Source organism: Salmo salar, chromosome ssa24 (assembly GCF_905237065.1).
Source record: "Salmo salar chromosome ssa24, Ssal_v3.1, whole genome shotgun sequence".
Lineage (NCBI taxonomy): Eukaryota > Metazoa > Chordata > Actinopteri > Salmoniformes > Salmonidae > Salmo > Salmo salar.
Window position 1 is genome coordinate 29,912,035 of NC_059465.1, and position 25,307 is coordinate 29,937,341.

Sequence of the window (25,307 nt, forward strand, 5' to 3'; positions counted from 1 at the left end):
CCCCGCCATAGAGCGGGGCTGTAGCAGCGGATTGTGTCTTTTACAACAAGTGTCTTTTCTTGGACAGAAAGCGTGAGCTTTCTTTGACTTATCGGTGGTATCCCATGGCAACTGAGAGACAACAAAAACAGTTCACTAGTTACTACAGCCTCAAAGTCTATATCGTACAAATTCAAGAAAACTAAATGAGCTTGGCCTTAATTTAAGGTTAGGGTCAGACAATGTTAGCAGGTTGGTGAAAGTTAGGGTTAGGTTTAAAATCCACTTTCAAGAAAAGAGATTGTAGAAATAGGCGGGGTTTATGAATTTGTGGCTGCAGTAACTAGTGACGACAAAAAACGGACATAAATCAGCCGAGAAGAACAACAAAAGCAGAGACTGACGGTAAGATTTATGGAAAACTAGTTAGCTACAGTAAGTAGCGAACCCAGCAATCAAGGGTTAGTTGAAGTGTTATGTTGTTGTTTAAAATACTGTTAAACAACGCCATATGCCAACTTTATGCTTCACCGTCCGAAGTGCGAGAAAGTCGTGGTTGCTGAAGAAGTGAGCAAGGTAGACTTTTTTTTCTGTAAACATGCCTTCTTCAGGGAAAGTGAGTGAGTGTCTGTGTGAAACTCCATAGAGGTAAATACAGTGACTTGTTTTGTCTATAATGTTACCAGCGTCCTGTTTGGTCATGGGAGAAGTGTGTGTGCGGGTTGCGGTTCGGATCAGACCTTTGCTTCCCAAAGAGGTGCTACACAATCACCAGGTGTGTGTGCGCGTGGTGCCCGACAGCGCCCAGGTGATGCTGGGAAGCGACCGAACCTTTTCTTTTGACCACGCCTTTGGACCTACTGCATCGCAGGATCAGTTTTACGAGTCATGTGTCAAACCTCTGGTGGCATCCCTCGTTGACGGCTACAATGCTACAGTGTTCGCCTACGGACAAACCGGTTCTGGGAAGACGTACACCCTTGGCGGGGGACATGTTGGTAAGTTAACAGTATGAGCTTATCTGTACTCTTTGACATCATGGAGACACCAAGTGCATTGAGGGATGATGATGTTCGGACATTAGTCCTTGAATAATCTCCTACCACTACGATTCTGAACTGAGCTGCCACTGGAACAGGAGGAAAACGTTAGGCAAATGCAGAGAACTTTATGATTATAGGCCACTTTTTATTATCACAACTCTGCTTTTGTGTTTTTACCATGGAACTTGCTCTCCCTCTGTAATACTTGTACCCTTGTTAGCATCTCTGGTGGAGGAGGAAAGTGGGATCATTGGTCAGGCTGCAGCAGATCTGTTTTTGCTCCTGGGGGAGAGGAGGGCTGCAGACGTCAGGTCTGCAGCAGATGTGAGGGTGTCCTATGTGGAACTGTACCGGGAGGAGCTCAGGGACCTGCTAGAGCTCCACACCGCACACAGAGAGCTGCACATCAGAGAGGACGACAGGGGCAACACAGGTAACACTCCTCACTGTCTGTGCTAGGGTGTGTGTGTGGATTCAGTATGACAGAATTGAATGTGTTTTACAGTGTTGATAGAGGTTATACTGAGGCTGGTGGTGTGAACATACATGCTGTATGGAATCTGACTGAAATGAATGTGTGTTTCAGTTGTGGTGGGGGCCAGAGAGACTGTGATTACCTCAGCTGAGGAGTTGCAGAGCGTCCTGGAGGCTGGCAATGCCCTGAGACACACTGGCCCCACTCAGATGAATGAGCGCTCCAGCCGCTCTCACGCAATTGTCACCGTGCAGTTGACACAGCATAACCACGACGACGGCTCTGTCCGCTCCTCTAAACTCCACCTGGTGGATCTGGCTGGGTCGGAGCGGGCTGCGCGCACTGGGAACACAGGCTTGCGCCTCAAAGAGTCTGTCCACATTAACACCGGCTTGCTGGCTCTGGGCAACGTCATCCGTGCACTCTCTGACCCCCATCGCCGTGGCAACCATGTGCCGTACCGTGATGCCAAGATTACACGCCTCCTCCGGGACTCACTGGGTGGCTCTGCCCACACACTCATGGTGGCCTGCGTCAGCCCCTCCCACCACAATGTCACAGAGACGTTGAGCGTGCTGCAGTTTGCCTCACGGGCACGCCACGTGAAGAACCAGCCTGGGTTGTGTCCTGCCAGGGCATGTCCGGGCTGGCAGCCTGGAGAGGCTCGTGTGGAGGAGCTGGAGCAGGAAGTCCAGACTCTGAGAGAGGCACTGAGAAAGAGGGATAAGACAGGGGGAGGGGTCTTTATGACTGACAGCTCCAAACAGACCCCTCAGGAAGAGCTTGACAACAGGGGTGCGGGCCTAGTGGAGGAGCCCCAGTACTGCTGCCTTGCACAGGACGCTGCCTTCATATTGGAGGAGCTCCAGAGTTCCACCCTGAGTCCTGCTCTGCAGCACCGCTTGCAGGAATGGCTGGGGAGACACGAGGAGCTTAGCCACTCCTGCCACACTGACCACCAGCACCCTGTGGGGGACACAGGGGACAAGCCTCACCACAACACCATCCTCCAGCTCAGACGAGAGCTCAGGAAGTGTCAGGTAGTGGGCTCTGTTTCCCAGCTTTTTTCCCCTCAATATTATCTATTTTTACACCGTATTCTAACTAGAGGTATAAATTGTAACTCTCTCTCCCACTCCTTCCCTCCATCAGGATACTCTGGCTATAGACGAGCAGGTGTTTGACCAGAGGGAGGCAGAGCTGCAGCAGGTGCAGAGGCAGGTGCAAACACTGCTACAGGAGAAACAGAGACACCTCCAGTCCTTACAGGAGGAGAGGGAGCTCAGACGCAAACAGGTAAGGAGAGAGAGAGAGTGACACAGAGACTCTGAGCTGAGCTGGAGGATAACGAGAAATGGAGAAACATAGAGGCAAAGATAGAATTGGGCATTTCTGCATTGGTTGACAACTGACGCTTTCCGTTGTTTGAGTGTGCAGAGCGAGCAGCTGGTAGAGCAGCAGCTGTTAATCGATCGTCTCCGCGGTGACCTCCTGACCTCCAGGATGGCATCCTCGGGAGCCTTGCTGGAAACCGGGGCTTCTGGGAAGTCTGCGAAGAGACCTCACAGTGTTCCCCTGATCAGCCAAGGCCATTGTGGTACAAGGAAGGTACGTGTCCCGAGCAACTATGTGTGTGCGACAATGGCTAAGTTTGTCTTTGTGTGTCTCTTATGCAGATCCACACTAGTCCTCCGGCCTGTTCGTTGGAGAGGGTGATGGCTGCCTTTAAGACCCGCAGTCAGCTGCTGCTGGCACAGATAGAAGAGAGAGACGAGGTCATCTGCCCACAAAGAGAACAGGAGGAAGCGGAGGAGGAGGATCAGGGGGGGAGTAAGGGATTCAGGTGAGAAAGACTGATATAATAATGTAATGCTGCTTTTAGACTGTAACAGCTGTTCCACTAGTGTATACACACCCTGATGTTATACTAGGGACATTGTGTTTCTATAGCTAGGGCTGATGTTCTACTAGGGACATTGTGTTTACATAGCTAGAGCTGATGTTCTACTAGGGACATTGTGTTTCCATAGCTAGAGCTGATGTTCTACTAGGGACATTGTGTTTCCATAGCTAGAGCTGATGTTCTACTAGGGACATTGTGTTTACATAGCTAGAGCTGATGTTCTACTAGGGACATTGTGTTTCCATAGCTAGAGCTGATGTTCTACTAGGGACATTGTGTTTCCATAGCTAGGGCTGATGTTCTACTAGGGACATTGTGTTTACATAGCTAGAGCTGATGTTATACTAGGGACATTGTGTTTCCATAGCTAGGGCTGATGTTCTACTAGGGACATTGTGTTTCCATAGCTAGAGCTGATGTTATACTAGGGACATTGTGTTTCCATAGCTAGAGCTGATGTTCTACTAGGGACATTGTGTTTCCATAGCTAGGGCTGATGTTCTACTAGGGACATTGTGTTTCCATAGCTAGGGCTGATGTTCTACTAGGGACATTGTGTTTCCATAGCTAGAGCTGGTGTTCTACTAGGGACATTGTGTTTACATAGCTAGAGCTGATGTTCTACTAGGGACATTGTGTTTCCATAGCTAGAGCTGATGTTCTACTAGGGACATTGTGTTTACATAGCTAGAGCTGATGTTATACTAGGGACATTGTGTTTACATAGCTAGAGCTGATGTTCTACTAGGGACATTGTGTTTACATAGCTAGAGCTGATGTTCTACTAGGGACATTGTGTTTCCATAGCTAGAGCTGATGTTCTACTAGGGACATTGTGTTTACATAGCTAGAGCTGATGTTCTACTAGGGACATTGTGTTTCCATAGCTAGAGCTGATGTTCTACTAGGGACATTGTGTTTCCATAGCTAGGGCTGATGTTCTACTAGGGACATTGTGTTTCCATAGCTAGAGCTGATGTTATACTAGGGACATTGTGTTTCCATAGCTAGAGCTGATGTTCTACTAGGGACATTGTGTTTCCATAGCTAGAGCTGATGTTCTACTAGGGACATTGTGTTTACATAGCTAGAGCTGATGTTATACTAGGGACATTGTGTTTACATAGCTAGAGCTGATGTTATACTAGGGACATTGTGTTTACATAGCTAGAGCTGATGTTATACTAGGGACATTGTGTTTACATAGCTAGAGCTGATGTTCTACTAGGGACATTGTGTTTCCATAGCTAGAGCTGATGTTATACTAGGGACATTGTGTTTCCATAGCTAGAGCTGATGTTATACTAGGGACATTGTGTTTACATAGCTAGAGCTGATGTTCTACTAGGGACATTGTGTTTACATAGCTAGAGCTGATGTTCTACTAGGGACATTGTGTTTCCATAGCTAGAGCTGATGTTCTACTAGGGACATTGTGTTTCCATAGCTAGAGCTGATGTTCTACTAGGGACATTGTGTTTACATAGCTAGAGCTGATGTTATACTAGGGACATTGTGTTTACATAGCTAGAGCTGATGTTATACTAGGGACATTGTGTTTACATAGCTAGAGCTGATGTTCTACTAGGGACATTGTGTTTCCATAGCTAGAGCTGATGTTCTACTAGGGACATTGTGTTTACATAGCTAGAGCTGATGTTATACTAGGGACATTGTGTTTCCATAGCTAGAGCTGATGTTCTACTAGGGACATTGTGTTTACATAGCTAGAGCTGATGTTCTACTAGGGACATTGTGTTTACATAGCTAGAGCTGATGTTCTACTAGGGACATTGTGTTTACATAGCTAGAGCTGATGTTATACTAGGGACATTGTGTTTACATAGCTAGGGCTGATGTTCTACTAGGGACATTGTGTTTCCATAGCTAGAGCTGATGTTCTACTAGGGACATTGTGTTTACATAGCTAGAGCTGATGTTCTACTAGGGACATTGTGTTTCCATAGCTAGAGCTGATGTTCTACTAGGGACATTGTGTTTCCATAGCTAGAGCTGATGTTCTACTAGGGACATTGTGTTTCCATAGCTAGAGCTGATGTTAGACTAGGGACATTGTGTTTACATAGCTAGAGCTGATGTTAGACTAGGGACATTGTGTTTCCATAGCTAGAGCTGACAGTGAGGACTTTTGAAGAGCAGAATCAACAACATCTGCATAATCAAAACAATTGCTTTGTGAGAAGGTGTTAACCATCAAAGGTGTAAACCCATGTTCATAGTTAGCCATTGTTTTGTAAATGCCGCCCTAAAAGCCCTTAGCGGACATGCCCTGGCCCCAAATCAGAGCAGGTCCACTGAGGCCATGGCCCAGTGAGTCCCAGGAGCCGGGCCGTGGAGGTGGAAACACAAAAGTCTGAGCCTTTTTGGTAAAACACTGGGGTAAATCCTCAGTGGAAATGTACCATAATATCCTGCTTCTGAGTTATGTCATTGTTCTACTTTTTTACGACACAATACTTATTTAATTTTGATCTATATTGCAGGCACTCAATGAACCGCACATGGACAAGCAGACCGAACCCAGCCTGTTTTAACCAGAACCAGACGCAAAATACTAGTTTGGACCAGATTCAGGACGGGCTCCAGTTACCTCAACCGTCAAAACTCCCTACAGGTAAATACAGTGATTTATATGTAACACTTTAAGAGTCTTATATTTCCTGTCATTTCTGTTTCATTGCTAAGCCCGGCCTGTGCTTCCGTAGAGCGCGAGGAGCGCAGGGTGAGGCGGAGTCAGACGGTGAATCTGCAGCGCCTACAGCAGGCGGAGACACAGAGCAGGGCTAGCCTGCAGACCATTGGCTCCAGGGATCTATACAGGACCAAGGTCAGTGCTAACAATACAACATACGGAGAACATTTTATACAGCACTCATAGAGCAGTCATAAAGCATTTATACAGCACTCATTGAACAGTCTTAAATCATTTTGGTCTTTCTATAAACTAGGGTCCCAGTGAGGATTTCCTACACTGGAGAACTTGTAACAGCTGTTGAAAAGTCATTGATAAAAATATATATTTTTTTTTTCATGCCATTACGTTAAGATATAAGGGGGATACAAATATTCATTAAAATTCACGAGTTGATTTAAAACCTATGTTTAATCCTTTGTCATGTTTGGTGTCTTGACTGATTTGTCCAAAATCGTGTGAGATAAAACTTTTCTGTCCTTGCATTTATGGCAGTGTAAGTAGTTGATATCATATATTAAGCATTAATCAGTTAAATTAGACATTGAACTTGAATCCTGGATGGATAGAAATCTCATCTATCCTGGATGGATAGAGATCTCAGAAATGCAGTGTAACTACATAACATTTAGTGTCGTATGTTAAGGAGTGAAAACAGTTTATGGGCACACAAATCCTGAATAATAAATGCAATTGCCAAATCGAGTCATTTTACCTTGATTCTTAACCTAAATGAATACTGTCATTAACGTGGTTCTTTAATAATTATGCATAATACTTGTTGGATGCACATTTGGTGTCCAGCTGATTAGTTATGCTACGGTATTTTCACACATCAGAGGCTCTAAGAAGGAATTTTCCAAATGACAGTCAAGTTATGACCAGTGGTTGTGATAGTGCATGCGATGCAACAACAGCCCAAGAACTGGAAAAACGGTGTTCATGAGGAATGTCCAGAATATTTTGGTGTCTCATTCGTTATGCATGTGAAGACAGTTGTGCCTGGATCCATGTTAGATCTAATTTCCCTAGCGACTTGATGTTGATCATCTGTTGTAGTCTGCTCAGAAATTCAAGTACTGGAATATGCTTACCTTGATAATCAGACAGTTCCTCAATTTGGTGCTTGAAAAGTCCTTGTAATTATTGTAGCCAATTTGTAAGTTCTTCTGTTCCCTTATAATTGTCTGTGATTTCATTTTTTAATCCGTTTTTGTGAGATGGGGCCACTTGTTTGTTTCCCGACGCGTCAATTTAAGGGTGACGACAGCATCTAATATTGGCTTCAAATCCTTACATCAAAAAAGGAAGCTGGTTTTTGGTCACTTTATAAAAATAGCAATGGTGAGATTAATGCTTCCGCTATTCATGGCTTTATTGTGTGTGCCAGCGTCGGCCACATAGGCTACTGAAAAATCACCATCCATGCATCCAATCTATTTAGTCAGGCAATGTCCACATTATTCTCACATATTTTAGAATGTCATAATCATTTCAATATCAATGCATTGGGAAGGCCTAAAAACGGCACTATTTTTCTAGTAAATGTTAAAGGCCTATTTCGTTTTTTTGGTGTGGGGGGGGGGGGGGTTCTATAATGTATAACATTGATGTCCTTCAAAATTATAATTCAGTGCTTGAAAAAGTCTGAAAAGTCTTTGAATTTGATTTGCCAATGTCGGTATGAACTCTGCTTAAAGGATGTATAGTCCTAAACCTATGTTGTTTTATAGGTGGAGTTCTAGGGCAATTTGCATATATTCACTATTATTCCTCTAAGTAAACGGGGAGCTGCATGAAAATCCTTTATTTACCATTGTTTGAAAAAAATGTTTTATCCCACTGTCAAACGTTGGCCCCATTTTATTTATAGCGATACCCATTCAAGGAGCATTAATACAGAACTTCTGTTGACATCAGACTCTCAGTCCTTGCATCCATATATACAAGTTTACATACACTTAGGTTGGAGTCATTAAAACTTGTTTTTCAACCACTCCACAAATTTTTTTGTAAAGAAATTATAGTCTTGGCAAGTCGGTTAGGACATCTACTTTGTGCATGACACAAGTAATATTTCCAACAATGGTTTAATGACAGATTATTTCACTTATTATTATTTCACTATAATTCACTGTATCACAATTCCAGTGGGTCAGAGGTTTACATACACTTAGTTGACTGTGCCTTTAAACAGCTTGGAAAATTCCAGAAAATGATGTCATGGCTTTAGAAGCTTCTGATAGGCTAATTGACATAATTTGAGTCAATTGGAGGTGTACCTGTGGATGTATTTCAAGGCCTACCTTCAAACTCAGTGCCTCTTGCTTGACATCATGGGGAACTCAAAAGAAATCAGCCAAGACCTCAGAAAAAAAAATTGTAGACCTCCACAAGTCTGGTTCATCCTTGGGAGCAATTTCCAAATGCCTGAAGGTACCACGCTCATCTGTACAAACAATAGTTCGCAAGTATAAACACCATGGGACCATGCATCCGTCATACCGCTCAGGAAAGAGACGCGTTCTGTGTCCTAGAGATGAACGTACTTTGGTGCGAAAAGTGCAAATCAATCCCAGAACAACAGCAAAGGACGAACATTTTTGTGGACAGAATTGAAAAAGCGTGTGCGAGCAAGGAGGCCTACAAACCTGACTCAGTTACACCAGCTCTGTCAGGAGGAATGGGCCAAAATTCACCCAATTTATTCTGGGAAGCTTGTGGAAGGCTACCCGAAATGTTTGACCCAAGTTAAACAATTTAAAGGCAATGCTACCAAATACTAATTGAGTGTATGTAAACTTCTGACCCACTGGGAATGTGATGAAAGAAATAAAAGCTGAAAGAAATCATTCTCTCTGCTGTTATTCTGACATTTCACATTCTTAAAATAAAGTGGTGATCCTAACTGACCTAAGACAGGGAATTTTTACAAGGATTAAATGTCAGGAATTGTGAAAAACTGAGTTTAAAGGTATTTGGCCAAGGTGTATGTAAACTTCCGACTCCAACTGTAGCTCCATCTATGAATTTGCAAGTGGTTACATTTCTCCAGTCCCATCCTTCAGCCTCACAGCAAACCAAGTGGTGGGGCTGCCATTTTGTTTTTCAAATGTAGTAATGTGCATGTGAACAGCATGCTAAAGGGTTTGATGCTGCTGTGTTGCAGGACCTGGGGACAGACAATATGGCTGTCTTTCAGAATGGAGCATGTAAAGACTCGGAGGAAAAGGTGAGCCCACATGACATCTGCAAATGATCACAGATTTAGGTTCGGCTGCCCCTCCCTGCACGATGTGTTTGTTATGGCAAAAAAGGCTATTTCATTGTTCACCATGCAGTCATGGTGATTCCTTAGATCTCATTTGGATATTCAACATAGTTTAAAATAGTCAAATTGTGTTTGTGTGTTTTGAAATGTGGATGTGTTCGTTTTGGCCGTGTACGATGCCTAGCTGTCTGAGAGTCGCACGTGGCTGGAGCAAGAGGAGGAGCGTGCTCTGCAGAGGAGGAGGGGCCTGCAAGAGCTGGAGGAGGAGCTGAGGCACAGAGAAGAAGTGCTGCAGCACCGAGAGGCCTGTGTCCAGGAGAGGAAACAGCTGCAGATCAAGAGGCTCCGCTCCAGCCAGGTAAACACAGAGCGGTGCATAGAAATCCAAAGCATTCTATTGAAATAAAAAGGTATATTATATTTTTGTGTAAGTTACGGCATTCCAGTGTTATCTGATATTGAAAGTGTGTGTGGGTACGTTCATGTGTATTCCTCAGGCTCTGAGTCAGGACTTTCTGCGAGTGTCGGCTCGTCTGGGAGCTTTGGATCAGGAGCTGGAGGAGAGAGGAGGTGTAAGGAGGAGACTGTCCTCCCCGGCAGCAGGGCTGTGTGGAGTGTCTATGGAGGAGCTGCTGAAGGAGAGGGAGAGCCTGCGTCTGAGGAGGGACACCCTGGACACACAGCTGAGAGACGGCAGAGTGCTCACGCCAGAGGTGAGCTCAACGTTCACCACCTTCCTTCCGGCTGGGTGTCACTCTGACTGCAGGGGCTGATCAGTGGTGTGTGTGTATAGGAGGAGCATGCCCTGCTGCAGTTGGAGGAGGCCCTGGAGGCGTTGGATGCTGCTGTAGAGTTTAAGAACCGTTCCATCCAGGAGAGACAGAGAGAGCTCGGGGACACATCAAACCCCGCCCACGGAGACGAAGACGAGGACATCATGAGGGCGCTAAGGGAGCTGCCACTTCCAGAGGCCTCTGCACTGTTGGTCAAATACTTCAACAAGGTCAGAGTCCCAACACACACACACACTCACCACAAACTACTTTGAGCGACCAAACTAAATCAAAATCAAATTTTATTGGTTGCATACACGTTTAGCAGATGTTATTGCGGTGCCTATCCGACCAGAGCCTTTTCATCTCCAATGATTGGGGCGGGTCAATGCAAATACTCCGGTTAGCCATTTGATTAAGTGTTCAGCAGTCTTATGGATTGGGGGTAGACGCTGTTAAGAAGCCTTTTGGACCTAGACTTGGCACTCCGGTACCGCTTGCCGTGTGGTAGCAGAGAGAACAGTCTATGACCAGGGTGGCTGGAGTCTTTGACAATTTTTAGGGCCTTCCTCTGACACCGCCTGGTATAGAGGTCCTGGATAGCAGGAAGCTTGGCCCCAGTGATGTACTGGGCCGTTCACACAACCCTCTGTAGTGCCTTGCGGTCGGAGGCCGAGCAGTTGCCATACCAGGCAGTGATGCAACCAGTCAGGATGCTCTCGATGGTGCAGCTGTAGAACCTTTTGAGGACCCATGCCAAATCTTTTCAGTCTCCTAAGGGGGAATAGATTTTGTCGTGCCCTCTTCATTACTGTCTTGGTGTGCTTGGACCATGTTAGTTTGTTGGTGATGTGGACACCAAGGAACTTAAAGCTCTCAACCTGCTCCACTACAGCCCTGTCGATGAGAATGGGGGCGTGCTCGGTCCTCTTTTTCCTGTAGTCCACAATCATCTCCTTTGTCTTGATCACGTTGAGGGAGAGGTTGTTGTCCTGGCACCACACGGCCAGGTCTCTGACCTCCTCCCTATAGGCTGTCTCGTCGTTGTCGGTGATCAGGCCCACTGTTGTCATCGGCAAACTTAATGATGGTGTTGGAGTCGTGCCTGGCCATGCAGTCATGAGTGAACAGGGAGTACAGGAGGGGCCTGAGCACGCACACCTGAGGGGCCCGTGTTGAAGATCAGTGTGGCGGATGTGTTGTTACCTACCCTTACCACCTGGGGGCGGCCCGTCAGGAAGTCCAGGATCCAGTTACAGAGGGAAGTGTTCAGTCCCAGGGTCCTTAGCTTATTGATGAGCTTTGAGGGCACTATGGTGTTGAACGCTGAGCTGTAGTCAATGAATAGCATCCTCACATAGATGTTCCTTTTGTCCAGGTGGGAAAGGGCAGTGTGGAGTGCAATAGAGATTGCATCATCTGTGGATCTGTTAGGGCGGTATGCAAATTAGTGGGTCTAGGGTTTCTGGGATAATGGTGTTGATGTGAGCCATGACCAGCCTTTCAAAGCACTTCATGGCTACGGATGTGAGTGCTACGGGTTGGTAGTAATTTAAGCAGGCTACCGAAATATGTTGGTATTACAGACTCGGACAGGGAGAGGTTGAAAATGTCAGTGAAGACACTTGCCAGTTGGTCAGTGCATGCTCGCAGTACATGTCCTGGTAATCCGTCTGGCCCTGCGGTCTTGTGAATGTTGACCTGTTTAAAGGTCTTACTCACATTGGCTGCGGAGAGCGTGATCACACAGTCTTCCGGAACAGCTGGTGCTCTCATGCATGTTTCAGTGTTATGTGCTTCGAAGCGAGCATAGAAGTAGTTTAGCTCGTCTGGTAGGCTTGTGTCACTGGGCAGTTCTTGGCTGTGCTTCCCTTTGTAGTCTGTTATGGTTTGCAAGCCCTGCCACATCCGATGAGCGTCAGAGACTTCGCTTTGTAATAACCATTCGGGAGAGGGAGGTTCTCGCTAGCCTAGTCAGCTTTGAGACTGTACTGGATAGTGGAACATGCTATTATGCATGCTGTTTTGGATATTCACCCACAAAGGGAGAACTAGGTGATGCCTACAACAAAGTGGTACCTGGTTGACAGTACACTGCATTAGAACCCTCATTTGCGGAAAGGCTGGGGGGCTGGGATTGAGATTTTAAGAGTTTGAAAAAGGTTTGGCTCAGAAGTAGGACTGGTTCAAGAGATGATGATGACTATACATTTAATTTGTATAGTGCTTTTCATGTCAAAGTAATCTCAAAGTTCTACGTAGGCCAAAATAAGACATGCACTACACTCCTAACCTTCCATTAGCCTCCTACTAAGCTGGCAAATGTTGAAAGCATTCCCTTGGCCCCTCCAGGTGGTGTGTCTGAGGGAGTCGGAGCAGCGGCTGCAGCTGCGCTGTGAGGAGCTGGAGCTGCAGACTGGAGAGCAGGAGGCAGTGACCAGGGAGATGGAGGCAGCTCTACAGCGCCTCACTCTGGACACAGACCGCCGGCTCACTGAGCAGCATCGAGAGCACCAACATAGCATACAGTTACTACTGCAGCAGTGCCGAGGTCCGTGTCTGTGTGTGTATGCATCAATGTGGTAAATGTTTGAGAGTGTTTCCTGCCTTTTCATTGTGTGTTTTACAGTATTCTCACTGCTAATTTTCTGTTTGTGTGTAGAGGGTGGCTCAGGGAACAGTGGTCAGGCGGTCCAGGCTAGGCTGCAGCAGCTGGAGAGAGACCTGTTCTTCTATAAGAGCTCCAGTCGTGAGCTGAAGAGGAAGCTCCGAGAGCTGGTTACCAAATCCCTCCCCCCTCAGGCTCCAGAACTGCAGACCCAGGGCAGGAAGGGGGCCAGTGATGGAGCAGGGGACAGCCCCAGCCTGCAGACTCCCAGAGTGGAGCTGGCCCCTGTCCGTCTGTCCCGTAGGGAGCTGAGGCAGCTCTCACCCTCTGACCCCCGCAGCACTAGGGTGCGGTATACCATGAGGGCCAGCAGAGGCTCATTCCAGGAGGACTCCATTGAAGTGCCCAGAAACACTTACTGACCAGGAGGCTTGAGCACATATCAACCACTTTTTTTCATTTGTCCACACTGATCTAGAAGAAGAGGTCAGGTGAATCTAAGTCAAATAAGATCAATGTGGATGAAAGGGAGGAGGCAAGGAACAGAAGCCACTAACTGTGAAACTGTTGAGACACGTCAACTGATTCCACGGAGTGAAAACCCTCTCTGCACTTTACAGCACTAAAGTCTGAGTGAATTGCACTTCAAACTGCAGACTCATCAGTTAGTCAGAGATAGATGAGCCCACAGCTAAATGGATATCAAAATAATGTGTATTAGAAATGTGATTTTTATGTTTAAATTATTTTACTTTTAAAGATGTCTTTGTTTATAAGATAGTGTGTTGGCCGTGTTCTAGACCCTCGGGCCACTCCAAACTCTAAAGCAAGCCAGTGGTCATTCATGCAATAGAATTTACCTGTGATTTACTCGGTTTCCTTGTGTGGTTTTGGTTATTTAAGTGTTGAACAACTGTTGAACAACTGTTGACATCAAATTGATTGGATCAAACCTGTTAATTTGCACGATTCACCAATTTGATCTACATTTGTCTTTGCAGTGTCCTGTTTAATGTTAAAGGTGCAACTTGCAATAGTTACTGCTGTCCAATGGTCATTTTAATTACTGGTACCCATTGATTCTTGAAAAATATAACTTATACATGTATATAACTAATATATTCCCCAAAATGTTAGTCTGATCTTAAGTAGCATGGCTGACACAAGGCTAGTGATCCACCACCACCCCTCAAACAAAAAGCTTAAGGATCCAGTAGGCCTCAAAATAAAAATATATTCAAAACATTCTTGTTGGAGCCGTAATTCATGCCTGTGTAATGTAGTTCTCAAGATGAGATGCAGAAATAAAGCTACATTAGATAGGCAATTGGAAGGCATTTAAAATATATATATATATATATATATATATATATGTTGGAAGTTTACATACACCTTAGCCAAATACATTTAAACTCAGTTTTTCACAATTCCTGACATTTAATCATTGTAAAAATTCCTGTCTTAGGTCAGTTAGGATCACCACTTTATTTTAAGAATTTGAAATGTCAGAATAATAGAAGAGTGAATTATTTATTTCAGCTTTTATTTCTTTCATCACATCCCCAGTGGGTCAGAAGTTTACATACACTCAATTAGTATTTGGTAGCATTGCCTTTATATTGTTTAACTTGGGTCAAACGTTACGGGTAACCTTCCACAAGCTTGGGTGAATTTTGGCCCATTCCTCCTGACAGAGCTGGTGTAACTGAGTCAGGTTTGTAGGCCTCCTTGCTCACACACGCATTTTCAGTTCTGCCCACAAATTTTCTATGGGGTTGAGGTCAGGGCTTTGTGATGGCCACTCCCAATACCTTGACTTTGTTGTCCTTAAGTCATTTTGCCACAACTTTGGAAGTATGCTTGGGGTCATTGTCCATTTGGAAGACCCATTTGCGACCAAGCTTTAACTTCCTGACTGATGTCTTGAGATATTGCTTCAATATATCCACATACTTTTCCTCCCTCATGATGCCATCTATTTTATGAAGTACACCAGTCCCTCCTGCAGCAAAGCACCTCCACAACATGATGCTGCCACCCCGTGCTTCACGGTTGGGATGGTGTTCTTCGGCTTGCAAGCCTCCCCCTTTTTCCTACAAACATAGCAATGGTCATTATGGCCAAACAGTTCTATTTTTGTGTCATCAGATCAGAGGACATTTCTTCAAAAAGTACGATCTTTACAAACCGTAGTCTGGCTTTTTTATGGCAGTTTTGGAGCAGTGGCTTCTTCCTTGCTGAGCGGCCTTTCAGGTTATGTCGATTATAGGACTCGTTTTACTGTGGATATAAATACTTTTGTACCTTTTTCCTCAAGCATCTTCACAAGGTCCTTTGCTGTTGTTCTGGGATTGATTTGCACTTCACATCAAAGTACGTTCACCTCTAGGACACAGAACGCGTCTCCTTCCTGAGCGGTATGACGGCTGCGTGGTCCCATGGTGTTTATACTTGCGTACTATTGTTTGTACAGATGAACTTGGTACCTTCAGGTGTTTGGAAATCGCTCCCAAGGATGAACCAGGCTTGTGGAGGTCTACAATTTATTTTTATGAGGTCTTGGCTGATTTCTTTTGATTTTCCAATGATGTCAAGCAAAGAAGTACTGAGTTTGAAGGTAGGCCTTGAAATACATCCACAAGTACACCTCCAATTGATTCAAATGATGTAAATTAGCCTATCAGAAGCTTCTAAAGTCGTGACATCATTTTCTGACATTTTCCAAGCTGTTTAAAGGTACAGTCAATTTAGTGTATGTAAACTTCTGACCCACTGGAATTGTGATACAGTGAATTATAAGTGAAATAATCTGTCTGTAAACAATTGTTGGAAAAATTACTTGTGTCATGCTCAAAGTAGATGTCCTAACCGACTTGCCAAAACTATAGTTTGTTAACAAGAAATTTGTGGAGTGGTTGAAAAATGAGTTTTAATGACTCCAACCTAAGTGTATGTAAACTTCTGACTTCAAGTGTGTGTGTGTGTGTGTATGTGTGTATAAAAATGTATATGTATATATATTTGTATTTTGTAAAAAAAAATTCAATATATTTTGTTTATTACCGACCACAAAATATCAAGTTTTACATACAAAAGCAGAAACTTAATGAATAAATAAATATGTTAGCAAGTAAATACATGTTACAAGATAATACAATTCTTGTTACACCAGAATAATTCTTATTCTGGTGTAACATAAAGCACTTTGTATTCACAGACAACCACCAACACTCAAGGCAATAGTTGTTAACACATTCATGAAACAACACTGGTAAAACTGAAGTGATGTTCTACCTAGGCAATGAAAAACAGGAATGGGGATTCAAGAGATATATTCATTTACGATTAGCATTCATTTAAGGGAATGAAAGCACACAATCCCTTGCATAAATCTCAACAGCGAGGCTACATCAAGAGAAAGTAATACACCCCTAATAATTCATCTCCACAGCAACCCGCCAAAGCCCCCACCATTTCTCCTTCACCCAAATCCAGATAGCTGATGTTCTGAAAGAGCTGAAAAATCTGGACCCATACAAATCAGCCGGGCTAGACAATCTGGACCCTCTCTTTCTAAAATGATCTGCCGAAATTGTTGCAACCCCTATTACTAACCTGTTCAACCTCTCTTTCGTATCGCTCTAGACCCACACTCTAGACCCAAACTGCTACAGACCTATATCTATCCTACCCTGTCTTTCTAAGGTCTTCGAAAGCCAAGTTAACAAATAGATTACCGACCATTTCGAATCCCACCATACCTTCTCCACTATGCAATCTGGTTTCAGAGCTGGTCATGGGTGCACCTCAGCCACGCTCATGGTCCTAAACGACATCATAACCGCCATCGATAAGAGACATTACTGTGCAGCCGTATTCATTGACCTGGCCAAGGCTTTCGACTCTGTCAATCACCACATTCTTATTGGCAGACTCGACAGCCTTGGTTTCTCAAATGATTGCGTCGCCTGGTTTACCAACTACTTCTCTGATAGAGTTCAGTGTGTCAAATCGGAGGGCCTGTTGTCTGGACCTCTGGCAGTCTCTATGGGGGTGCCACAGGTTTCAATTCTCGGGCCGACTCTCTTCTCTGTATACATCAATGATGTTGCTCTTTCTGCTGGTGATTCTCTGATCCACCTCTACGCAGACGACACCATTCTGTATACTTCTGGCCCCTCTTTGGACACTGTGTTAACTACCCTCCAGACGAGCTTCAATGCCATACAACTCTCCTTCCGTGGCCTCCAACTGCTCTTAAACGCAAGTAAAACTAAATGCATGCTATTCAATCAATCACTGCCCGCACCTGCTCGCCCGTCCAGCATCACTACTCTGGACGGCTCTGACTTAGAATACGTGGACAACTACAAATACCTAGGTGTCTGGTTAGACTGTAAACTCTCCTTCCAGACTCACATTAAGCATCTCCAATCCAAAATTAAATCTAGAATCAGCTTCCTACAGTGAGGGAAAAAAGTATTTGATCCCCTGCTGATTTTGTACGTTTGCCCAGTGACAAAGAAATGATCAGTCTATAATTTTAATGGTAGGTTTATTTGAACAGTGAGAGACAGAATAACAACAAAAATCCAGAAAAACGCATGTAAAAAATGTTATAAATTGATTTGCATTTTAATGAGGGAAATAAGTATTTGACCCCTCTGCAAAACATGACTTAGTACTTGGTGGCAAAACCCTTGTTAGCAATCACAGATGTCAGACGTTTCTTGTAGTTGGCCACCAGGTTTGCACACATCTCAGGAGGGATTTTGTCCCACTCCTCTTTGCAGATCTTCTCCAAGTCATTAAGGTTTCGAGGCTGACGTTTGGCAACTCGGACCTGAAGCTCCCTCCACAGATTTTCTATGGGATTAAGGTCTGGAGACTGGCTAGGCCACTCCAGGACCTTAATGTGCTTCTTCTTGAGCCACTCCTTTGTTGCCTTGGCCGTGTGTTTTGGGTCATTGTCATGCTGGAATACCCATCCACGACCCATTTTCAATGCCCTGGCTGAGAGAAGGAGGTTCTCACCCAAGATTTGACGGTTCATGGCCCCGCACATCGTCCCTTTGATGCGGTGAAGTTGTCCTGTTCCCTTAGCAGAAAAACACCCCCAAAGCATAATGTTTCCACCTCCATGTTTGACGGCGGGGATGGTGTTCTTGGGGTCATAGGCAGCATTCCTCCTCCTCCAAACACGGTGAGTTGAGTTGATGCCAAAGAGCTCCATTTTGGTCTCATCTGACCACAACACTTTCACCCAGTTGTCCTCTGAATCATTCAGATGTTCATTGGCAAACTTCAGACGGGCATGTATATGTGCTTTCTAGAGCAGGGGGACCTTGCGGGCGCTGCAGGATTTCAGTCCTTCACGGCGTAGTGTGTTACCAATTGTTTTCTTGGTGACTATGGTCCCAGCTGCCTTGAGATCATTGACAAGATCCTCCCATGTAGTTCTGGGCTGATTCCTCACCGTTCTCATGATCATTGCAACTCCACGAGGTGAGATCTTGCATGGAGCCCCAGGCCGAGGGAGATTGACAGTTCTTTTGTGTTTCTTCTATTTGCGAATAATCGCACCAACTGTTGTCACCTTCTCACCAAGCTGCTTGGCGATGGTCTTGTAGCCCATTCCAGCCTTGGGTAGGTCTACAATCTTGTCCCTGACATCCTTGGAGCGCTCTTTGGTCTTGGCCATGGTGGAGAGTTTGGAATCTGATTGATTGATTGCTTCTGTGGACAGGTGTCTTTTATACAGGTAGCAAGCTGAGATTAGGAGCACTCCCTTTAAGAGTGTGCTCCTAATCTCAGCTCGTTACCTGTATAAAAGACACCTGGGAGTCAGAAATCTTTCTGATTGACAGGGGGTCAAATACTTATTTCCCTCATTAAAATGCAAATCATTTTATAACATTTTTGACATGCGTTTTTCTGGATTTTTTTGTTGTTATTCTGTCTCTCACTGTTCAAATAAACCTACCATTAAAATTATAGACTGATAATTTCTTTGTCAGTGGGCAAACGTACAAAATCAGCAGGGGATCAAATACTTTTTTCCCTCACTGTATATCGCAACAAAGCATCCTTGACTCATGCTCCCAAACATACCCTCGTAAAACTGACCATCCTACCGATTCTCGACTTCGGTGATGTCATCTATAAAATAGCCTCCAACACTCTACTCAACAAACTGGATGCAGTCTGTCACAGTGCCATCCGTTTTGTCACCAAAGCCCAATACACTACCCACCACTGCGACCTGTACGCTCTCGTTGGTTGGCCCTCGCTTCATACTCATCGCCAAACACACTGGCTACAGGTTATCTACAAGTCTCTGCTAGGTAAAGCCCCGCCTTATCTCAGCTCACTGGTCACCATAGAAGCACCCACTCGTAGCACGCGCTCCAGCAGTTATATCTCACTGGTCACCCCCAAAGCCAATTCCTCCTTTGGTCGTCTTTCCTTCCAGTTCTCTGCTGCCAATGACTGGAACGAACTGCAAAAATCACTGAAGCTGGAGACTCATATCTCCCTCACTAGCTTTAAGCACCAGCTGTCAGAGCAGCTCACAGATCACTGCACCTGTACATAGCCCATCTGTAAACAGCCCATCTATCTACCTACCTCATCCCCATACTGTATTTATTTATTTATCTTGCTCCTTTGCACCACAGTATCTCTACTTGCACATTCATCTTCTGCACATCTACCATTCCAGTGTTTAATTGCTATATTGTATATTACTTCACCACCATGGCCTATTTATTGCCTTAACTTACCTCATTTGCACTCATTGTATATAGATTTTTAGATTTCTTTTGTTCTACTGTATTATTGACTGTATGTTTTGTTTATTCCATGTGTAACTCTGTGTTGTTGTATGTGTCGAATTGCTATGCTTTATCTTGGCCAGGTCGCAGTTGCAAATGAGAACTTGTTCTCAACTAGCCTACCTGGTTAAATAAAGGTGAAATAAATAAAATAAAAATCTGTTTCCTAGATTAACCTGTTTTTAGATGGATTCATATCGATATCATCTTAATCCTACTGGCCAGAGATCTAAGCATCCACCCAACTGTTGAATTGGCAACCATGAGCGACAACTGTTACAGAGCACAATGGCTGGGCTATGTTATATGGTATTCATCATCATCTTCCAACTTTTAAAGCAAGAGTGAATTTGACATTCTTTGGACTCTATTCTTAGATCTCCTCATCTCTGCAAATACACATTTATTTTGGTGGCCAGGCCAAGCAAAACAACAACAAAAAAACATGAATTTGCTTAAAAAAACAGCTGAACATAAAATGCCGTAAGACTATACAAGGTACTGAGAAAGCCACACAATGTACATAATACACAGTGGCTGACTGGAATATATAAATAATGGAATAAGAAATCAGAGCACAGTTAAATAGCCTTTTGTTGCTTTTTGTAACCATTTCTGCCCAGACAACTATAAGTCACATGTACAATCACACAAGTTTTTCTTAGTCATAAATATAAGTTTTGACTAGGATTAGATTTGCCTCTTTTGTTTAGTTTTCCTTACAGTACAATTCACACACAACAGTGTACAGACATAATATAGAATAGACAAACAAGGCAGAATATGGGAAATAATCAAAACACTGCCCATTACTAAATTGCCGACATGGTTTCAACAGATTCATGACTCCTAACAGTGTGCAGTGCCACACGTCATGCCCATACACACAGATTTACAGGGTATACAGACCAGTGGCATGTCTCTGTTAGGACCTGACTACAATGGGAGTTTAGCAGATACAGATGACATAGAAACAGGTGATTTAGTCTGAGATGAAAGGAAGAGGAAAAACCGATGTTCTTATTTCCTGAATTAAGAAATCCATAAAATGATTTCCTATTTCACACCTAATTAAACCACAGAGCAAAGAAAACGTATGTGTCGTGTCTTTATGTAAAAATGAACCATTCTACCCTTCATATGCCCAATCTGAGGTTGCTACATCCATTTTTTGAAACTTATAAATTAATGATATGCACCCATTTGTTGTTGAAAAATATAACTTATAAAAGCCTCATGAGCTTAGTTTAACTGTCATAGCCCATCAGAACCCAAAATATAAGATTGTTTTACTCCAATGTTTGTGAACAAAGTAAATATAAACAAACACTATATGGCCTCAAAACATGGTTAAAACTAGAATGTTGATATCATGGATGGTCAGTACTTCCATCCATAGCTCTGTCTATCAATTTGCGAGTGATTACATTTCTCCAGCCCCATCCCTCAGTTTTTTTGCGAAACGGGTGGGGTGGGGGGACTGGGTACGCTTTATTATTGTTTCAACTGCTGATTGCCGCTTCAAGTGAACCAATTAATTATCTTACTTCATTTTGGTTTAAAGGAATTCCAAAATAGATTGTAAGGTAACACCTACAGTACCTACCAAACTACATTCAGTAACAACTTACTTGGGACAGGGTTACTTGCGAGGTAGTCTACTTATTCAACACAGTATAACATTTAAGCTGATCTAATTTTCTCCTTGCACTGGCCTTTGGCACATCAGGTAGGTAGGTACCCTACCTGTAAGTTAATTTACTCAGGTAAACTACCGCTCCAGATGGAGTCTGTTAATGAGTTTAAACTCCAACATTCGGACGTTTCACCGGACCAGGTTAAGCCTACTCCTGTACTGAATGGCACTTGGTAACTTTCACATCTTAAAATATTCTAGGACTATCTATAGTCCATATTTATGTTTCACTGATATTCAGTTCTTGAGTAAAATAATTGTATCTAGGTCTATGAAACCATCTCTGTGTATGTATATACTAACCCCACTTCAATCAACAGTAGGTCTACAAGGCATACCGCATACTATGACAAAATATTTGTCACAGTTTAATAAAAAATCAACCAAACTGTTTCACTGACAGAATAACTGGAGGTAAAAGTCATCATTCCCTTGGTGTTCCATGATGAAACCTGAAATTTAAGTACTGGTATAGCATTACATGGTATACCCTGGCTGGTTTCACATACATTTGATATTTTAGTAAATCAGCAGACGCTCTTATCCAGAGTTACTTACAGGAGCAATTAGGGTTAAGTGCCTTGCTCAAGGGCACATTGACAGATTTTTCACCTAGTCAACTTCTAACCACTAGGTTACCTGCCACCATAGATGAGAAGGTAGTGAACAATGGTGGTGACCCTGTGAAGAAGGCGGTGGTATAGAATAGTATATGAGGCAACCCCTAATCTGAGTGCATCTGGGTCATGTTCATCAGGGCACTCAATGGAACACATTTAAAAACATTTGGCGAAGGAAAATTAAAATGATCGTTTGTTATAGGACAAGTCTAAGTAGTTCCTGCCTGTTTCAGTCCCATTTCTTCAGTTTGGTGCCTAATAAACACAACCCTGATCTATCTGTTCTTTTGCAGCTGTTCAGACTGGGATGCCTTGAGACAGACTAAGCGGAAACTGGAAGAGGATAAAGGAAGAAAAGTGGATGGCTCCTGGAGATCACTTGTTCTCAATGAGAGTCTGCACCTTGCACACCAGGTCCCGGGCCAGAGTCAGGATCTGCTTGATGTTGTGATGCTCAGCCATTTCTGAAAGGAGTCGAGAGAAGATGAAAATGTCATACCAGCTGAACCACTGCCAGCATCAATGCACAAGGCTATACCATCATATTTATTTGATGTATATGTGGGTAAGTCCTGCATTCCCCTGTAACTCTGTATTCTCAGAGCTGGAGTATGACCTTTCACTGCATGCTGACAGTTCATAATCAGAGCCATCCAGTGGCTAGCTACACTGCAAACTTTATTTACCAGGTTCACGTGAATCAATTGTAATGTCAATTCACCACAACAGACACGAGAGTCTACTGATTAGCACAGGGTAGTCTGTATTTCATTTAATTTTGGATTAAAAACACAGTTTGAGATCATTGTGAGGGTTTTCCCCATTGGCTTAAATGGTTGGGCGTCCAGGGAAAATATTGTCTGAGGTTGCCATAGTAACCAAGGGGGCGTCGCTTAGCGAAGGGTCAATTGCGTGCGTTATTCATTGAACCATTTATTTTCTCAGCACAGGTACCCATTCAAGGTTACTATTCCCCCTTCAGCTATTGACAAAGTTGGACATTAATAAAAATACATTTTAGGTGTATCTTTCTCTAGGCAATTGAAATGCAATGTTCCACATTGACACTTAATCTGTAAATCTACAGTTTGTACCCCAGTAGAGTATTTCATATTAGCTGCTGCAAGGCGGCAGACAGTTTACCATTAAAAGGGTATAGTACACACACACCTATCGTTTTTCCAAGTGCATGGAGACATTTTTCTTATACAGAAATGCTGGTTGAAAAGTTCCATACCTTCAATGCTCCGCAAACAACTGAATGAATTGTTGCTTCATTGTTAGACAGTTTACCGTTGAAAAACTTAATGATGTCGGTGAAGTCCATGTTGTTCTCCAGAATGATGTCCCGGTAGACCTCCACCAGTGCCAGTGCGATGAAGAGGACAAAGTGGCCGGAGGAGGCGTCCTTCGCTGCCCAGATGGTCTCCCATACCGCAAACACATCGTCATACACCAACTCTGAGAATAGAGAAGTACAGGGGATGCAGGAGTCAGTTATGGTAGGAGTGGTGGCGAAATCTTAATCTGATAGAATTAGAGAAGTTATAAGTCAAATTGTAATAGCTTCACCTTGCCCTCCGATTGGGCTAGATGAAATTGACTTTGGGATTCAGAATGCAAGTACAGTACATGAGGATGAATCATGAGTCAAGATGGTTGGGATTGGAGTTCAGGGCTTGGTTTTTAATGAAGATAGAAGTGTGTTTGAATATGAGGGGTATAAACACCTAGATGGGAGAGATTAGAGGGTAGGATTGATAATGAGATAGCCATTGATTCATATTCACTGTGCCCTCACGTGTCCTTCACGCAGTAGTGACCCATCTTCTTATTCATTACCAACTCCTGAAGGCACTTTTTCCTGAGTGATCTTACTGCCTGCCGCATCATTGATGTGGAAGCAGCTTATTATAACTAGGTATTGTTATCTTGTGTTGCTTCATGTCTGTTGTATATTTGGTCATGGTATGAAAACACGCTCTCCCCTAAGTTTAATTGACATTTGCTACGGGCAATTCCATGGTAACAGAGGGATGCTGAGACTCCAATGTTTCACTTTTAAATGTATGCCAATAATTGCAAAGTTAAACAAACCATAGAAAAATACATTTATTTGAAGAACAGTGCAGATGCAAAGTTTGGAAACAGAATGACGGGTTGTGCTGTTTGTTCCATCATTCTGTTACCAAACTCTGCATCTGTACTGTACTTCAAATACATTTATTTTTCTATGGTTTGTTTAATTTTGCAATCATAGTTTTTTGTTTGGAATGCATTTTAAAGTCTCAGTGTTCCCCTACAGTAATAAGTCCCCTCATAGCAGGATGTCATTATTACCACGTTTTAAGTCTAGAAGGAACCATCGGTAGCAGAAGTAGAAGTGGGTGTAGTCGCCATTTTGGTGCATGAGCTCAAAGATCTCCGAATCCAGTATCTACAGAGAGGTAGGAGAAGGAGGGGAGTAGTAGGAGAGAGGGCAGACAGTTGAAAGAAAAGAGAAGACAGACAGACAGTTGAAGGAAAAGAGATGGGTTGGGGAGTAGAGGGAGTGGGTCCGGGAAGAGAGGATGGGGGTTAGTGGAGACCATAAAGTTAGATGTGTTAGTTTCACTGTATCCTTCTGTTCATGAAAACAACTGGATGCATGCCAATACATATACAAATATAGAAGTTACAAAGGGTCTCTGTGGCCTCACCTGGATGAGAGAGCGCATGTTGGCAAAGTGAGTGTCCATGGCCCCGCCGTGGGGGAAGTTCTGATTCATCCTCTTCATGAGCTCAGTGAAACAGCTAAAGGCCATGGCCTCTGAGAGAGGGGGGAGGAAAGATGGAGAGAGAGAGAGGGAGGAAAGACAGACAGAAATGTTGAGCGGTCCGCTTCTATCACCCTTTCGGTTGTCCAACCTGAAGCTCAACAGAACCCCTGTCCTCTGTTTTATAGTATTATATTCATTGAACTCTTTCTTTATTTCTCAATAACTCTGTATGATATAGTGATAGTCTAAGATGAGTCTCATTGACAAACTGTTGTTTGACTAAGCGTTGTTGTGTGTGTGTGTGTTATAGAGCAGCTGAACCAAAAAAAATATTTATTTGGTTGAAAACGGCATCGATATTAGTCAGAAACATTGATTCTAGAGTTAAAATTGACTACAAAGTGTAAATAGCATATTTTGGTCATGAAGTCAGTATCTTCCAAAACAGGTATTAGGGAAGCTGTTACGTTAGATCATGCCCACTTGCCCACTAACACAGGACTGTAACGCCTAGGGAGAATTGTGCATGGAGAAATGCACGGAGAAACAGCTGCGCTGATGGCGCTCTATCCAATCGCTCTATCCAATCGTACGGCAGAACCTACAGACAGAGACAGACCTGCCCACCTTATAC

At 43.7% G+C, this 25,307-nt stretch overlaps 2 protein-coding genes across 4 annotated transcripts in view; one reads left to right on the top strand and one right to left on the bottom strand.

The window, feature by feature from the left end:
- The first annotated feature begins 107 nt into the window (after window positions 1-107).
- Window positions 108-14,008, top strand: LOC106585681 (kinesin-like protein KIF27). 3 transcript variants are annotated; one of them, XM_014172150.2, is made up of 15 exons: window positions 108-555; window positions 666-977; window positions 1,243-1,455; window positions 1,609-2,537; window positions 2,650-2,793; window positions 2,935-3,105; window positions 3,174-3,340; window positions 5,905-6,035; window positions 6,127-6,248; window positions 9,283-9,345; window positions 9,569-9,742; window positions 9,882-10,097; window positions 10,178-10,387; window positions 12,510-12,708; window positions 12,820-14,008. In XM_014172150.2, exons 2-15 carry the CDS (start codon window positions 680-682, stop codon window positions 13,185-13,187), a joined length of 3,405 nt encoding a protein of 1,134 aa, XP_014027625.2. In that variant the 5' UTR covers window positions 108-555; window positions 666-679; the 3' UTR covers window positions 13,188-14,008. The 3 variants fall into 3 exon arrangements, with proteins under 3 accessions (XP_014027625.2, XP_014027626.2, XP_014027624.2); XM_014172151.2 differs by having other exon boundaries at window positions 108-384; XM_014172149.2 differs by having other exon boundaries at window positions 108-977.
- Window positions 14,009-19,978: 5,970 nt separating this feature from the next.
- The window catches only part of LOC106585677 (small G protein signaling modulator 1), a 70,168-nt gene continuing 64,839 nt past the window's right edge, over window positions 19,979-25,307 (bottom strand). Inside the window, exons 22-25 of the mRNA XM_014172141.2 lie at window positions 24,614-24,723; window positions 24,255-24,351; window positions 23,208-23,375; window positions 19,979-22,378 (exon numbers count right to left, since the gene is read on the bottom strand). Coding sequence (XP_014027616.2) covers window positions 22,290-22,378; window positions 23,208-23,375; window positions 24,255-24,351; window positions 24,614-24,723 — 464 coding nt within the window. The 3' untranslated portion in view covers window positions 19,979-22,289. The remainder of the gene's footprint in view (window positions 22,379-23,207; window positions 23,376-24,254; window positions 24,352-24,613; window positions 24,724-25,307) is intronic.